Raw genomic sequence first — 17,465 nt, 5'->3', positions numbered from 1 at the left:
TGGGAATCCTTTTCAATGGTGCAATCCAACACAAATGCTTATGTTCTCTCAATAGAATTTCCTATCTCGAACCTTGAGGACAAGGTTCTTATTGAGGTTGGGGGTATTGTTCTGAACGTAGTTAATATTTGGGAGGGCATGGATGGAAACTTAAAAACTTATTTGTGGGTTCCGGGTTAGGAACATGTGAGGTATGAGGAATTAATAAATAGCATTACCTTAGGCTAAAAATAGGAGCCGATTATTGTTGAGTAAAATGTCAAAGTCCTCTCATCCCCTATTCTGTGTCCTCTGCGTTCTCATCCCCTTCTTCTGGGTTACTGTTCTTCTATCCTTCTGTAATTTTCCTTATGTATTTTGGTTATTAATTGAACAATCATCTTTCTTCGGTTATTGTGAGTGTACATATTTGGAGGTTGTTACAGATAGAGTACCTCTTAGTGAACCGACCATACAAGACAGAATTGTCAGTTTGAAGCACCACTACGCGATCAAAACAACGTTCAGGAAAGAAGTCACATCCATGATGATCAACGATAATTCCACCTTCTTCCATCAAGTTTCCAAGCTTATCACATACCTGGATAAAATCAAGAAAAGCAATTGCTGAGTACACATCTTAACGATGGATGACTACAAATTTGAGATGCAAGGGAAAAGAATGTTTGGTACAATTTTGTTGGAATTGCATGATTATATGACAAGAAAATCATGTCCATAAAGCCGAACAAGATTGCATAAACAAGTCCTAATATAACTTAAAATAGCCATCGGCAGGAAAGCAGATGTTATTTTGCTTAACTCATATTTTGATTAATAACGAATTTTTTCAGTTTGAAGAGTACAAATCAATTAATCAATCAACTAAACTTCAATTCCAAATTAGTTGATATTGGCTATATGAATACACTATATCCATTAGGCTCAACTCAGGTCCATTTTATTCTGATACTGAATATGTTAGTTGTTAGCTTTCCACCATGGGAGCATCTGCAAGCTTCACATGTTTTAGAAGTAACGGAGAAGAAAGGAGAGGAAAATGTATTTCACTGTTCTATTGAAACAATACACTGTACATCAGCTTATATACTGTAGAACCAACTTAACTAATCCTAATTAATTATCACTAATATATCCTAACTAATCTGTTATGATAGCTAAGCTACAGCTATCACTCCATTCACGTGACACCTTTAACACTCCCCCTCAAGCTGTGTAATGTAAACAGGTTGAACATTCCCAGCTTGGATAACAAAAATTCATGCTGTGCCTTCCGCAGTCCTTTAGTTAGGATATCAGACAGTTGCAAGTTTGTGGGTACATGTTCTATACAAACCATGCCTTCTTGAATCCTTTCCCTAATGAAATGACAATCAATCTCTATGTGTTTCGTTCGCTCATGGTATATAGGATTCGCAGCAATTTGGAGTGCTGCTTTACTATCACAAAACAGCTTTACTGGCAGCTTCAACTTCATTCCCAGCTCTCCATAGAGTCCAGCAAGCCACACCACTTCTGCAATTGCATTTGCCATACTCCTGTATTCAGCCTCAGCAGAGCTTCGAGATATTATGTTCTATTTCTTCGATTTCCAAGAAATCAAAGAGTCCCCTATCTTGACTACAAAACCACTTACTGATCTTCTTGTCATGGGACAAGTCGCCCAGTCTGCATCACAGTAGACTGTAAGCTCTGATGATGGTTTGGACTTCAATAGTATCCCCAATCCAGGTGCATTCTTCAGATATCTCACCACCCTCAGAGCCCCTTCCATATGTGTCTTCTTTGGTCTGTGCATGAATTGACTCAAGTTCTTCACTGTGTAACTAATGTCTGGTCGAGTCATAGTTAGATAGAGTAGCTTTCCCACTAGCCTCTGATATCCAGCAGGATCAGACAACAATTCATCAACAACATCTGTAGTCTCACAGCCTTTGTCATACTCAATGCTGGTAAACCTTTGATTCGCTTCCATTGGAGTGGCATTTTTCTTAGAGCCACTCAGCCCAAGGTCAGCAATGAGATCTAATGCAAACTTCCTCTGACAGACTAGAATCCCATCCTGACTTCGAGCAATTTCAAGACCAAGGAAGTATCTCATCTCCCCCCAGGTCCTTGATCTTGAAATGATGATGAAGCATGAGCTTGGCCTCTTGAATAAGAGAAACTGAAGAACCTGTAATAAGGAGGTCGTCCACATACACTAGAATAATAACCATATGAGAGCCTGACCTTTTAATGAAAAGGGAATAGTCATAATGACTCTGGAGGAAACCTGACGATATAAGAGCTTCACAAAGCTTCAGGTTCCACTGACGAGAAGCCTGCTTTAAGCCATATAGAGACTTCTGGAGTTTGCAAACTTTGCTGCACTCCCCCTGTCCTGAAAGACCAGGTGGGGGCACCATGTAAAAATCTTCTACAAGATCACCTTGGAGGAATGCATTAAATACATCCATTTGATGTAATTTCCAACCAAACATAGCTGCCAATGAGAAAACAGACCTCACAGTGACCATCTTGACCACTGGGGAAAAGGTCTCCTGGTAATCCAATCCCTCATACTGTGTATAGCCCTTGGCAACTAGGCGAGCTTTGTACCTTTTCACCTCTTCTTTGGCATTGTACTTGACTTTGAACACCCATTTGCACCCAATTGGCTTCTTGTCAGTAGGAAAGTCAACTAGCAACCAAGTATTGTTATCCTGTAGGGCCTGCAACTCTAGTTTCATGGCTTCAACCTAGTGAGGGTTGAGTAAAGCCTCTTCATAATTGTCAGGTTCTCTGATAGTGGACATGTTGCACAAAACTGCATAATAGGGACTGGAGATTGAAGCATAGGACATATAGGCTGATAATGGGTAAAGTGATCCCATTGTTGCTGCATGAGAAGTAGACTTAGATACTGTGTGTATGTCATCATTGAGCCACCCTGGAGGTTTGGATGTTCTGCAGGATTTTCTAGTGGCATTGGGCAAATTAGGGCAGTGAAGGTCTGAAACATCCCTAAGTCTTGAGTCTGGCAATAGGATCTCATCAGACATGGCATTAGGGAGTGAGTGGTATCATCAGCATTGACAATGGCTGTTGGACTATTTGGAGTTCCAACTGAATAATGAACAGGAGCAGGATCAGATGAAGACTCCAAAGGACATGTGGTATCTTCTGCTGCATGTTCAAAAGGATCAAGAGAGATATCCAAATCATCAGTAATAACTGAGGGCTTCAACTGGTAGTGAGAGGATTTGAATGGAAAAACATCTTCCCTAAAAGACACATCCCTGCTCACTAAAAAGGATCTTGTAGCAAGGTCATATAACCTGTACCCCTTTTGGGTGCTAGAGTATCCCATGTGCACTGCTGGAATAGCTCTACTGGCAAATTTGTCACTCTTGGTAGTAACATTGGTGGCATAGCACAAGCACCCTAAGACTCTCAAATGCTGTAAGTTTGGGACCCTGCCATAGAAGACCTCAAATGGAGACTGCCCTACCAAGGCAGTAGAGGGGATTCTATTTATTAAGTATGCTGCATTCTGAACACAAATTCCCCAAAATTTCAAGGGAATAGATGCTTGGAATCTGATGGCCCTTGCTACTTCAAGGAGTTGTCTATGCTTCCTCTCAACCACTCCATTCTGTTGAGGAGTGTCACAAGAACTCTGATGCACAATGCCTGCATTACTAAACAAATCCCTGCAGTGTGAATTAAAAAATTTTGTACCATTATCACTCCTAAAGACTTTGATTGAACCATTGAATTGGTTCTTTATCAACTGCAGAAAGTCCTTTATTACCACTGAAACATCACTCTTCAGTCTTAACAAGAAAATCCAAACCATCCTACTACAATCATCAACAAGTGTAAGAAAAAATCTATGGCCATCATGAGTGGGTACCTTGTAAGGACCCCAGACATCTCCATGTATTAGTTCAAAAATTCTACTAGCTCTACTAGTACTTTGAGGAAAATGTAATCTAGTTTGTTTAGCTAGTGGACAAATTGAGCAAGTTTTGTCTGCAGCTATGTCAACACCCTTACATATATCCATTTGTTGTAATACTCTATGAGGGACATGCCCTAATCTTTTATGCCATAGGCCTGCTGATGGAGTCAATCTGGAAGTCAGTGAGTGTGATGCTTTATTATGTAATGTGCTTCTCCAGTAGTATAGGTCATTTTGCATTCTACCAGTCCCCTTCACCTTCCCAGTGTGGAGGTCCTGCATCAAGAAGAAGTCAGGATAGAATGACATGAAACATTGCAGCTCTCTAACTTTGCCACTGATAACAAGTTAAATTTGAACTCAGGCACACATATCACATCACTAATCTCCCCTTCTGCTAACCTACATTTACCAACATGACTAATAGACAATTGTTTTCCATTTGGCAAGTGTACTGAGGTACCTTGCTTAGGGTAATCATGAAGATCAAACGATGCATCAGGAGTTGACACCATATGATCTGTTGCCCCTATGTCCACTATCCATTTGTAATTTGCCAGGAATGAGCAAATAGTACCTGCTATGTTAGCTGATATCTCTGGGACATTCTCTTTGTTGAGCAACTGTAGGATCTGCTTGTATTGCTCAGGAGTAAAAGTGATAGCAACACTCCCTCCAGATCCTTGTGGTTGAGTCCCTTGCATCTGCATATGACTGTTGCTTCCACTTGCTGTTCCTGCAATAGAAGTTCCAAAACCAGTACCAGCCATACCTGCTTGTCCTGTTTCTCCTGCATCATAACTTCCTCTAGCCTTAGAGGAATCTCCATGATATGCAGCATTTGCTCTTTGATATTGATGGCCACCTGTGTTCCCTACTACTGGTTTCCTTCTTCCCTTGAAATCAGCTGGATAACCAACAAGCTGATAACAGTTTTCCTTCATATGTCCCTTCATTTTGCAGAAATCACAAAATGCATTGAAGTTTCTTTTATTCTTTTGCATTGAGCTTCCTCTAGATGTTGAACTCCATAGAGCAGTAATGTCATTCCCCTCGGCTACTGAATTAAGTCCAGTATGTGATGTGTTCCTTTGGCTTTCATCTTCAACAACTAAAGCATACGCTTGATTCAAGGTAGGTTCCACTGATTTCATCAGTGATTTCATCAGGATCTATCTCCTAGCTTGAGCATATGAGTCGTTTAGTCCACTTAAAAATTGCAACAACCTCTGTCGCTGAAGGTGATCTGTGTATTCCTTCAAATTTGTCGAAGGTACCATCGCATCATACTCAGCCCAGAGTTCCTTCAATTTCGTAAAATACATGGACACTGAATCTGTGCCTTAAGAAATCGTGGCTATCTCTCGATGTATCTGAAAAATCCTCATCCTATTCACCTTGTCAAATCTCTCCTTAAGATCTTCCCAAACTAAGTGAGCGTTTGATGCATATACGATTCCACTAAGTAGATCTGGCGACACTGTGTTCATGATCCATGAAAGCACAATTGCGTTACATGTTTCCCAATCTTCATGCAATTCAGGCCTAAATTGATCCTTGTTGTAGGTACCAGTTACGAACCCTAACTTGCGTTTTGCTTAAAGTGCGATTCTCATCGATCTCCGCCATATCCCGTAGTTCTCAAAGCATGTGAGCTGAATCAGAACTAATACGGAGCTTGGAGTATCTGAAGGATGCACAAACAAGGGATGTGTGTGATCTATTTTTTCTGTCGCAATTGTTGACTCGATGTTTCTATGAGAAGGTGAGGTAGGAGAAGAAGGAGAAGAAGATGATGAACCTTCGTTCATACGAAATTAAGAAGAAAATCAGTAGATCTTGATTGTCGTGTTAGGCTCTGATACCATGTTAGCTTTCCACCATGGGAGCATCTGCAAGCTTCACATGTTTTAGAAGTAACGGAGAAGAAAGGAGAGGAAAATGTATTTCACTGTTCTATTGAAAAAATACACTGTACATCATCTTATATACTGTAGAACCAACTTAACTAATCCTAATTAATTATCACTAATATATCCTAACTAATCTGTTATGACAGCTAAGCTACAGTTGTCACTCCATTCACGTGACACCTTCAACATTAGTGAATTGAATAGCACAACTGAAATAAAATTCAAATTAATACCACAACACAAGCTTTAACTGTTTGTGCTCATTAATCTCCGTGCAGTATTAAATTTTGATATTAAGGAAAAATATAGACAAAAGTTTCAAACTAAGAAATTTACCTAAAATTAGGGTGTGTTTGGTACGAAGGAAAATATTTTCTTAGAAAATATTTTTGTAGAAAATGAATGGTTTCATCATTTATTTTCCCTTGTTTGGTTGGTGAGTGAAAAGCTTTTTCCGGATATTTTCAAGTGTTTGATTAAAGAGTAGAAAATATATTTTAGGAAAATAACTTTTATGATACTCTCCTCATCCCTCCCCTAAGTCTCCATGTTGGGGTTGGTGGCGATGGGGTGCAGGTGGGTTGGTGGGGATATATGGGGAATAGGGTGGTATTAATGTTGAAAAAAAGTTTTGGAAAATGTTTACCCTTCTGAAAACAATTGGAGTAAAATGAGTTCACGAAAATATAGTTTCCAAAATATTTAAATCAACCAAATATGAGAACATTGACACGTTCCTAACAAACACACCCTAGATCAGTTTCGAGTTCTGGTTCTTTTTGGGAGAAGAAGAATGTTTAAGACTTACGAGGTCTTCGTTGATGTAGTAGCAATCGAAGGTATCATCCCAGCCGTTGGTCAAGTTTTTCTCATTTGCAAAGTCGCCGACGTTGATGTGATGGAGTTGCGTCACCTCCGCCAAGGCAGACGCTGTAGTCGTCTTCCCTGTGCCCGGAGCTCCGGTGATAAGTATATTAGGTCTCTTCCTGCAGCTGCTATTTTGCGCCATATCCATTTACTGTGCTTACAGAAAGTATAAGAAACCAGCTGCCGAGTTTAGAATGATCTAAGGTAGGACACGGCACCGGCGTCACCTATTAGTCTGATCAACAACTAAACTTTTTTTAGTAATAAATTAATAATAGTAACTGAGTTGATTCAGGTCAACTCTTTATCCTTTGTTTCTACCAATATTAATGTGTAAGAAAAATTAGTATGTTTATTAAATTATTAAAATTAGTGTGTTTATAAATCCTTTCTTTTATTGCGCTAGAGTAGTCCTTTGAAGTGGTCATCAACTTGCAGTTTTGCTGCTACATCAATTGGTTTCTGTTTACAAACTTAGAGTAAAACAACTTTTCATTGGTTCACCGTATATCTTTCAGGATCTCAATGTATAATATCGCAGAAAAGCCTGGAAATCCTGCATGGTTGACAGAAACGCCCCTAAAATCTCACCATTTCCTCTATATAAATAGTTACAGACTCTGCACCTCAGTCAACAGTGAAGCAAAACTGATTAAAGAAAACTTGCCTTTTTATTACGAGACGAGTTGAATTATGGGAAAGAGAAAGAGTCTGCTGCTGTTAGTGCTGGTACTTTTCTCTGCACTAGTGGCCTCTGTTGGCGGGCATTGGAGAGAAAGAGATGAGGAAGAAAGTGAGCAAAGAACTCAAGGAGAAAAATGGTTTTTGCTGCGTCACTTACATGATGTAGTGAAAACTCATGCTGGGGTGATGAAATTGGTGAATGGTGGATATCGTAGAGGAACATCTTTCCATACTCCAATGCATATTGGTTTCATCTCTATGGAACCCAATAGCCTCTTCATCCCTCAGTACCTTGATTCCAATCTTCTCCTCTTTGTTCACCATGGTAAACTTAATTTTTTGATTTTACCTTCGACAGTGTTTTAGATTTTTTACGCTATCAGATCACATAAAAGATAACTACATGTATTTTTTTTAAAAAAAAAAAGTGCCCAAAAAATAAGTCTGCTACAATATTTTAAAATAACATCATTTTTTATATACATAATGTCAGTCAATTTAGGTATCCTTTGCTTAGTAAGCTAGAATGTTCATTTTCTATGAAATGAATACAGGGGAAGCAAGAGTTGGACACATCTACGGGGATGAATTAGCAGAAAGGGGTTTGAAGCCCGGAGATGTGTACACAATTCCTGCTGGATCAGCTTTCTATTTGGAGAATAGAGTTGAAAACCAGAGACTTCACATTATTTGCAGTATTGATGTTACCTCTGAATCCATGGGATGGCATGCTTTCCAGGTACCCTAAACCAATTTCTCAAAAATTGATCTTTTAATCCATTTCTTGTCTTACGTTTATAGCTTTTTTTCCCCCCAAAATTTTGTTGTAACTCATCTAACTATTTTGCAGTCTTTCTTCATTGGTGGTGGAAATTATCCTACATCCATTCTTGCTGGGTTCGACCATACCACATTATCAGCTGCTCTTAATGTAAGTATTTAAGTATTTTACCTTTTCTTGCTACATTTGTCAGTGGAAAAAAAAAACTGAATCAAGATTAATATTGTATAACTGCAGGTCTCGACAGCAGAATTAAGCACGTTCTTGACAAGGCAATCTTCCGGACCGATCATGCATTTATCTGGTTCTCATCGCACACACACTTGGTCAAAATTCTTGGCCCAAGAACCCTACAAGTGACTAGCTCAGTTGAAGAGGATTGCAAATTTTGGAGAAGAAACTATCCCAAAAGAAGAGGAATCAACATGGTCATTGCGGAAATTTCTACTAACTTTGTTAAACGGGGAAGACGTTGTCGAGAGAGTGAATCATAAAGCTCCATCAGCGTATAATCTCTACAACAGGAAGGCCGATTTCAAGAACGACTATGGATGGAGCAAGAAGTTGGATGAGTCTAATTATTCTCCTCTAAAGATATCTGGAAATGACGTTTATCTTGTCAATCTATCTCCGGTAATTACCCTCTCTTTATTCAAGGTCATCGATCATACATGAAATCTGTTTGTTTTTTCTTTATTTTGTTCTTATTTAGCGTAAATCTTGCAAATGTCTGGCGAAATGCATCGGTGGTTGCATATTGAAGACAAATGCAAGTGCACCAAATCTGAAAAATACCAGAGGTTATTTGTATTCCTCGAACACCCCCGCTCACCTTCAATTGGAGTTACAAAGTTATAAATACAAATATTTTAAAATTATGTATTATAACAAGTTGGAACTTATAGTCACGGAAGCATGGTGATGCAGTGATCCTACTCACTCACTTACTTAAAAATCGTAAATTTGCATAAGGCAAGTGGAGACCTTTGATTAAAAAATCTCAAATCTCCTATTGTGAAGGCAAATCTAGTTGACATGGTCTATGTATTGTAATAGTATGTTTTTTCCCTAGCTTACCTATTTTTATCTAAGTTTGTCGGTTAATGTAGGGATCCATGGTGGCACCTCATGTTAATCCAACAGCAATAGAATATGGAATAGTGTTGAAAGGGACAGGCAGAATCCAAATTGTGTATCCAAATGGGACTTTAGCCATGAACGCTAGAGTACGAGAAGGGGATGTTTTTTGGGTGCCGAGGTACTTCCCCTTCTGCCAAATTGCTTCAACAAATGGCCCGTTTGAGTTCTTTGGCTTCACGACATCAGCAAGGAGGAACCATCAACAATTCTTGGTGGGTAAAAACTCATTGATGCAAAGCTTGAGGGGGCCAGAATTTGCAGCTGCATTTGGTATAAGTGAGAAAAGGCTTAAGAGGATTGCCAATGCTCAAAGTGAACAAGTCATCTTGCCATCATCGTCACCGGCTTCTCCGCATGACAAGGCAACAGAGCCAGAGAGGAAGAAGATGGTCAAGTTTGAAAAGATGATAGAGAGCTTCGGCAATGACATGATCATGGGTTTTGATTAGTTTAGTTGAAATGCTAGCTAGCTAGTTAGCCTAGTCAAGTTTTGGCATGAAAGGTAGGAAGCAATCTTGGAACTATTTTGTTCTTTTTTGGTCTTTTTTTCTTTCTTTCGGCTGGATTTTGTTTTCTTGGCCGTCATGTACACAAGAGGCCATGCCCTTTTTGAGATTTGAATAAGACGGATTTGTTTTTCACGTTCCATTGATGGCTCGAACTGCATTAAGAAAAATTTAGAGTTTCACTTGGCACCTGTGCATCGTTGGTGTTGGATTTTGCATTTGTTACTGCTGATATTTAATTTACCAGAATAATAAGTTGGTTAGTCGAAGGAGGGATCTTTGTTTAAATTTAAATTTAATAGGATAAGTTAGTTGAGATAGTTTAGGTTTTTGAAATTGAATATTTATTCTCCAGATTTTCTGCAGATTTTGTTTTTAAATTGGTTATTTAAAGCCTTCTTGGTTTATAAAATTTCCTTGAGATACATTTTCAATGAATACTTTTCATCTTTTTGCTGCCCCATCTTTTAAAAGACCAACAGTGGTATCAAAGTTTCATTTTTCTTAAGGGATCTGTGAGTTCTTCCAAAGAACCATTTTCAAATTATTTTTAACCAATATCAATTTTTAAACCAATTTTCAAACGTGGAAAGCAGCAGTCTCTCGTTGAATACCCCACAAACTTTCACTGGCAAAAATTATTAGATTTGGTCAGTGAAAATAAAATCGTATCTTCACACCTGTGATTTATGGAATGTTGTAATAGAAGAAAGATCTTTACAACCACTCCATGCAAATCTTATAATTACCCAAATTAAAACTCCTTTAGAAGAACCTTCAGACAAGACAAAGTTGTTGAGATTGTTTTTTATGCGTAAAACCAAAAAGAAAAAAAAAGAAAGAACAAGTCATATTGCAGATGGATGCAAGTTCAAAATCACTTGAAAGAACGCACAAGCACAAATTGCCGAAGCAGAAATTGAGGAGGATCAACTTATTGCAGCAACAAAAGCAAGGAGGAGGGTTGGATTTTGCATTTGTTATTGCTGATATTTGATTTACCATAATAATAAGTAGTTTAGTTGAAGGAGGAGTCTTTGTTTAAATTAAATTTAATAGGATAAGTTAGTTGAGATAGTTTAGGTTTTTAAATTTGAATATTTATTCTCCAGATTTTCTGCAAATTCTGTTTTTAAAGTGGCTATTTAAAGCCCTCTTTCTTTATAAAATTTATGGAGAAATATTTTCGACTAATACTTTTAATCTTTTTGATGCCCCATCTTTTAAAAAACCAACCGTTGGTATTTGTGAACATGATATTTGAGATTTTAATCATAAATAATTGATATCTTGAAAGTTTCAGTATTATAGATTTCTGTTCCTGATAATAATATGGTCTTTAAACTCTACATCAGAAAACTACATTTGCACGGCCGCTCCATCACAACAGAGAAACGAATGTTGAATAAACTCGTTCAATTTGTTCACTGTAGTTGATGTTGGGGAAATTAACTCTCACAAAAATAATGTTCACGGTATACGACTGTAATAAATGCGGATTACTAAAATACAATAACCAACGACAATAATAAGAGAAATAAGAACACTAGATTTTTATGTGGAAAACCCTTCTGAATAAGGAAAAAACCACGTCCCGAGAGGAGCAACTAATTTCACTGTAGCAAGGATTTTATAATTTGCGGTATCGAGTAAAATACTCCAAGACCACTAAACACTCAAAAGAAATAACCCTCTTTTGATTTTTGCACCTCACTACTATACCGCTCAAACTCTTTATGTTTTTTCTCACTGAGTATTTTGTTTCTTACTCTGTAAATCACTCTCTTTCTCTTTGTTTGGTGTGTTTAGCAATTGAGAGCAAGACACCTATTTATAGTGTTTAGGACTGCTTCGTTGATGTCATCAATGATACCATGTTAATGGCAAAAGTCAAATATTTATTGTGAAACCAAGGAATGATTTGCCATAAAATCTTCCTTACTACTCCTTTAGTTGGCTTGACATTTCAAATCCAAAGGAAGGTGTCTCCCTTTCACATGGGATGGACCCAACAAATCTCTCCCTCCAGTCCCATGCACCTGAAGGAGGTATCTCTAGTTTTTCATATAGAGCTCATTTCGACAAGTTTTTTGCATCGCTCAAACTTGTATCTTGGCATCGTCTTGGTCAACATATCAGCAGGATTTTCACTCTTGTGAATATTTTTGACCTGTAAAGATTCGTTCTCCACCTGCTCACGAATCCAATAATATCTCACATTGATATGCTTTGTTCTTGCATGGTACATGGAGTTCTTGCTCAAGTCTATTGCACTTTGACTGTCATAATAGACGACGTACTCATTTTTATGCAATAACAGCTTTTGAAGAAACCACTTGAGCCATACCATCTCCTAGCTAGCTTCTGTAGCGGCAATGTATTCTGCTTCAGTTGTTGAAAGTGCAACGCACTTCTGCAATTTGGACTGCCATGATATAGCTCCCCCTGAAAAAGTAAATAGATATTAGTAGTGAATTTTCTATTATCAGTATCATCAGCCATATCAGCATCGGTATAACCCTTCAAGACTGGATCTGATCTCCCAAAACACAACCATTCATCTGAGGTACCTTTTAAATACCTAAGTATCCACTTCACAACTTCCTAATATTCTTTTTTTGGGATTATCAAGAAACCTGCTAACAATACCGACATCATAAGCAATATCAGGTTTGGTACATACCATTGCATACATCAGGCTCCCGACGACAGAGGAATATGGAACTTTAGCCATACTTTCTTTATCTTCCTTTGTTGTAGGACACATTGTCTTGTTTAACTTCATATGACCAGCAAGAGGCATGCTAACCGGTTTAGCACTCATCATGTTGAAGTGTTTAAGTATACGTTCAATATATTTATGTTGTGACAGCAACAACTTACTCTTTGTCCTATCTCGGACAATCTCCATTCCTAGAATTTGTCGTGCTGGACCCAAGTTTTTCATATCAAATGACATGGACAAATCTTCCTTCAACTTGGCAATCAACTTCTTGTCTTGTCCTACAGTAAGCATGCCATCCACATATAACAACAAGATGATAAAGATAGTGTTAGAGAATTTCTTTTAGTATACATATGGATCTGAAAAGGTCTTTGTGTACGTTTGACTTCTCATGAATGAGTCAAACTTCTTGTACCACTGCCAAAGTGCTTGTTTCAGCCCATAAAGACTCTTTTTCAACTTGCACACCATGTGTTTCTTCGCCTTTACTTCAAAACTTTCTGGCTACTCCATATAGATCTCTTCTTCTAAATCTCCATGCAGAAACGCAGTTATCATGTCCAACTGCTCCACTTCAAGATCTAGGTTAGATGCCAAGCTCAAGATTGTTTGAATAGAAGTCATTTTGACAATAGGTGAGAAAATATCAGTAAAATCAATACCTTTCTTTTGTTCGAAACCTTTTACCACCAATCGAGCTTTGTGTTTGACCAGTTTGCTGTTTCCATCTTTCTTGAGCTTAAAGACCAAATTGCACTTGAGCGGTCTTTTGCCTTTTTGAAGTTCAACCAGTTCGTATGTATCATTCTTCTACAGAGAATTCATCTCTTCTTGCATGACTTCTATCCACTAGATTTGTCCCGGATGAGATAGCATCTCCCTAAAATTCTCTGGCTCCCCTTTTCAGTGATGAGGATATACTCCAAAGAAGGATACCATGTGGACTCTACCTTCTCTCTTTTAGATCTTCTCAAAGGTTGTTGTCTTTCTTCTTCTTGTTGTTGCTCTCCTTCTTTGTCTTGTGGACTAGGGTGCTCCCCCTAATCAGCAACCTCTTCATCTACGCCTTTCTTGTGCTATTCTTCACCTGTGGAAGGATTACCTATAGGTACAGTAGGAGTAGTAACAAAGTTAGTAACTGTACCATTATCATTTTTGGTCTTTGTTGATTGATCACTATCAATCCCGACTACATCTTCTCTGAAGATCACATCTCTGCTCTGATGATCTTTTTTCTTTCTGGGTTCCACAATATGTAGCCGAACTCTTCATCTCCATAACCGATGAACATATAGAGAATAACTTTGTCATCCAGCTTCGTTCTTTGCTCCTTCAGCACATGTGCAAAAGCTTTACATCCAAACACTTTCAGATGGGAGTAGGACACCTCTTTGTTGGTCCAGACTTTCTCTAGAATGTCAAACTCTAATGGAACTGATAGACTTCTGTTAATCAAGTAACAGGCAGTGAGAGCTTCTTCACCTCAAAATTACTTAGGTAGTTTTGCCATTTTGAGCATACTTCTCACTTTTTCGACAATGGTGCGATTTATCCTTTTAGCTACACCATTGTGTTGTGGGTTTCAGAACTGTATTTTCATGTTTGATTCCATGGCTTGAGCTGTAGCATTCAAACTCCTCTGAAGTATACTCTCCTCTATTGTCTCTCCTGAGACACTTTAAGTTTTGACCTGTCTCCCTTTCCACCAGAGCATGAAATTTCTGAAAAACTTGAAATACCTAGTCTTTGGTTCTTAAGAAATAGACCCACAATTTTCGTGAAGCATCATCAATAAATGTGCGAAAATATTTATTACTTCCCATTGATTCTACATCCATTGGACCACAAACATCAGAATATACTAGATCAAGTATATTCGATTTTCTTTCATGAGTTGCTTGAAACGATACCCTGTGTTGTTTTCAAAATAAACAATAATCACAAGAATTCAAAGTTGTACCTTTCGCAAATGAGATGAGTGACTTTTTGGATAGGATCTGCTGTCTCTTCCCACTCATAAGGCCCAATCTCCGGTGCCATAAATCTACAGGCATATCATCTACAACCGCATGTAATCCATCTTCACATATCTTAGCGGTTGTCTTGTATAATCTGTAGGGAGTAACTCCTTTAGCAATCACCAATGATCCCTTGGTGAGTCTTCACTTCCTATTGGCGAAGTGATTCTCGTACCCGTCTCGACCTAGAGCGATCCCTAAAATGAAATTCATTCGCAGATCTGGTACGTGCCGCACATCTTTTAAAACTAATGTGCGTTCGATATTTGTCTTGATACAAATGTCACCAGTTCCCACAATCTTTGAGTGACTGGTATTTACCAGCTTGACATTCTAAAATCTCTTGCTTTGTACCTACAGAAAAATTCTCTTACCAGTATGGCATGGTAGGATGTTGTTGTGTCAACCACCCATTCTGACTCTTGGCTTGCTAAGTTCATGCATTCCTCCTCCCCGTGAATGAAGAGAACTACCGAATAATCGTTGTGCACTGCAGTAGTTGTGTTATCATCATTCCTCTGGTCACTGCTCTCGCCGCGATCTTTCTTTCGGCAGTCTCTTTTGAAGTGGCCGGGTTGACTGCAGCTGTAGCAATTTCTATCCTTTAATCGGTTCCTAAACTTTCCACGAGCTTTTGATTTATCATGGCTCGATGCTCTATAAAAACTTCTTCTTCTATTTTCCATGATAAGAGCCTACCCCTGATTTTTGGGCTTCTTCCTCATCTTATCATTGAGTATGATTGCTAATGTGACCTCCTTTAAATCGATGGTATCTCTACCATGCAGGATGGTTGTTGCCAACTTATCATAGGAAGATGGCAACGAGTTTAGAAGCATGATAGCCTTATGTACTTCAGTGATTGTTTCTCCGAGGTTTGCCAGCTGTGTGATTAATCCATTGATCATATTTAAATGGGACAAGAAATTTGTACCGTCACTCATATTGTAACGACCCGATCGGTCGTTTCGAGAGTAATAGCCCTGATCCCCTATTTACTGCTTTCCCGTATCTTTACCACTTATGTGACTTGCCGGGAGGTTCTGTTTTTGGTTTCGGAGTGTTATGGGACACATGGTCCCTAAAATGGAAGCTTAAGTTCTAGGATTTTGACTGTAGTTGGAACTATGTGAAGACGACTCCGGAATAGGGTTTTGTCGGTTCCGTCAGCTCCGTTGGGTGATTTTGGATTTCGGAGCGCATCCGAATTATGTTTTGGAGTTTTGTAGCTGAATTAGACTTGAATGGCAAAAGTTAAATTTTTGGGAAGTTTGACCGGAAGTGGACTTTTTGATATCGGGGTCAGATTCTGATTTCGGAAGTTGGAGTAGGTCTATAATGTCTAATGACTTGTGTACAAAATTTCAGGTCAATCGGACGTGATTTGATAGGCTTCGGCATCAGTTGTAGAAGTTTGAAATTTCAAAGTTCATTAAGTTTGAATTGGAAGGTGATTCGTGATTTTAGCATTGTTTGATGTGATTTGAGGGCTCGACTAAGTTTGTATGATGATTTAGGACTTGTTGGTATATTTGGTTGAGGTCTCGGGGCCCTCGAGTGGATTCCGCATAGTTAACAGACAAAAATTGGACTTGTGAAAATTGCAGATTTTCTGGTGTTTCCAGTTACTGGTGTCCTTCTTCGCATTCGCTAGGGGAGTCCAGCATTCGCGAAGAAGGGCTGGAGGCAGGAGGAGAATTGTTCATCGTGTTCACAAAGTGGGGGCCGCGTTCGGGAAGGTATGCTCAGCAGTGCATCGCGAACGTGTGAAGGGCATCGCGTTCGCGTAGAGGAAGTAGAGTAGTTGGGACCCAAGGCTCTGTTCTATGCGTTCGCGTAGTGGAGAATGCGTTTGCAAAGAAGCAAACACTAGAAGCTACGCGTTCGCGAGAGGTCACTCGTGTTCGCAAATGAGGGATTTTTGGTCAGTGATTAATTGTTCAACGTGAACACGAGGGTGTGGCCGCATTCGCGAAGAAGAAAATACCTTGGCAATCTATAACATTTCAAAGACGAATGTTTAGCCATTTTTATCAAAACTTGAGATAGAGAGCTCGGATTTGGATGAAATTTTAGGGGATTTTTAGAGGAAGCTATTGGATTTGGGCCATTCGGAGTAGGAAAATCGTGGAAAAGGCATTGTTACTCATTGATTGAGCTTGGTTCGAGGTAAGTGTCTTGCCTAACCTTATGTGGGGGAAATCCCCTTAGGATTTGCTACTGTTGTGGTATGTAAGCGCCATGTACGTGAGTTGACGAGTGCGTACACATGCTATTTGTTGTAAAACCCGAGTTTTACTGAGTAGTAACCTATTTTCATCTTAATTGAGTTATACCAGCATGTGTAGTTATCCTGTTTAGTCTAATGTCGCATGTTTACGTGCTTTAACTGCTTATTTGAACTCTGTGCAGCATGCCTAGTTGATTTCCTATTTTTCCCTTGATCCGTATCAGTCTTAATGTAGAATTCTTGCTGTTAATTGTTGTAGTTATTGGTTTGAGCTGTGTGTTTACTTTTGGGACTATGAGGCGGTACCTCGGGAGATTCCCCTGTACATTTACTTTTGAGACTACAAGGCGGTACTTCGGGAGGTCTCCCTGCACATTTACTTTTGAGACACGAGGCGGTACCTCGGGAGATCTCCTTGCATATGTACTTTTGGGACTACGAGACGGTATCTCGGGAGATCCCATGCTATTTTATGTGTGCCGTACTGTTAATTATTGTGGTTTCCTCATTGTTAATTGCAATCTCTTATTACACTGCAATATTTATCTGCCTTATTTATTTTATATTACCAGTAGGGCCCTGACCTGACCTCGTCACTACTAGACCGAGGTTAGGCTTGGCACTTACTTGGTACTGTTGTGGTATACTCATGCTA

At 38.9% G+C, this 17,465-nt stretch overlaps 1 protein-coding gene and 1 pseudogene across 1 annotated transcript; one reads left to right on the top strand and one right to left on the bottom strand.

Annotated features, from left to right (window-relative positions):
• Positions 1–376: 376 nt before the first annotated feature.
• LOC109238326 (adenylate kinase isoenzyme 6 homolog) lies at positions 377–6,902 on the bottom strand. The gene is made up of 2 exons (XM_019404759.1): positions 6,668–6,902; positions 377–580 (listed from the first exon to the last, which is right to left on the bottom strand). Exons 1-2 carry the CDS (start codon positions 6,872–6,874, stop codon positions 377–379), a joined length of 411 nt encoding a protein of 136 aa, XP_019260304.1. The 5' UTR covers positions 6,875–6,902.
• A 517-nt stretch (positions 6,903–7,419) lies between these two features.
• LOC109238325 lies at positions 7,420–9,780 on the top strand (annotated as a pseudogene).
• Positions 9,781–17,465: the final 7,685 nt, after the last annotated feature.

This window comes from Nicotiana attenuata, unplaced genomic scaffold, assembly GCF_001879085.1.
Source record: "Nicotiana attenuata strain UT unplaced genomic scaffold, NIATTr2, whole genome shotgun sequence".
In the NCBI taxonomy this organism is placed as follows: Eukaryota; Viridiplantae; Streptophyta; class Magnoliopsida; order Solanales; family Solanaceae; genus Nicotiana; species Nicotiana attenuata.
Note: the sequence above shows the minus strand (reverse complement) of the source record. Positions and strands in the feature narration are given on the sequence as shown.

Bases quoted from the DNA above. Each gene is read 5' to 3' on its own strand.
- LOC109238326 (XM_019404759.1), bottom strand. From the start codon at position 6,874: ATGGATATGGCGCAAAATAGCAGCTGCAGGAAGAGACCTAATATACTT. The intron at 581-6,667 runs GTAAGTCTTAAA...GATTTTATCCAG, and splicing joins ACTACATCAACGAAGACCTC to GTATGTGATAAGCTTGGAAA.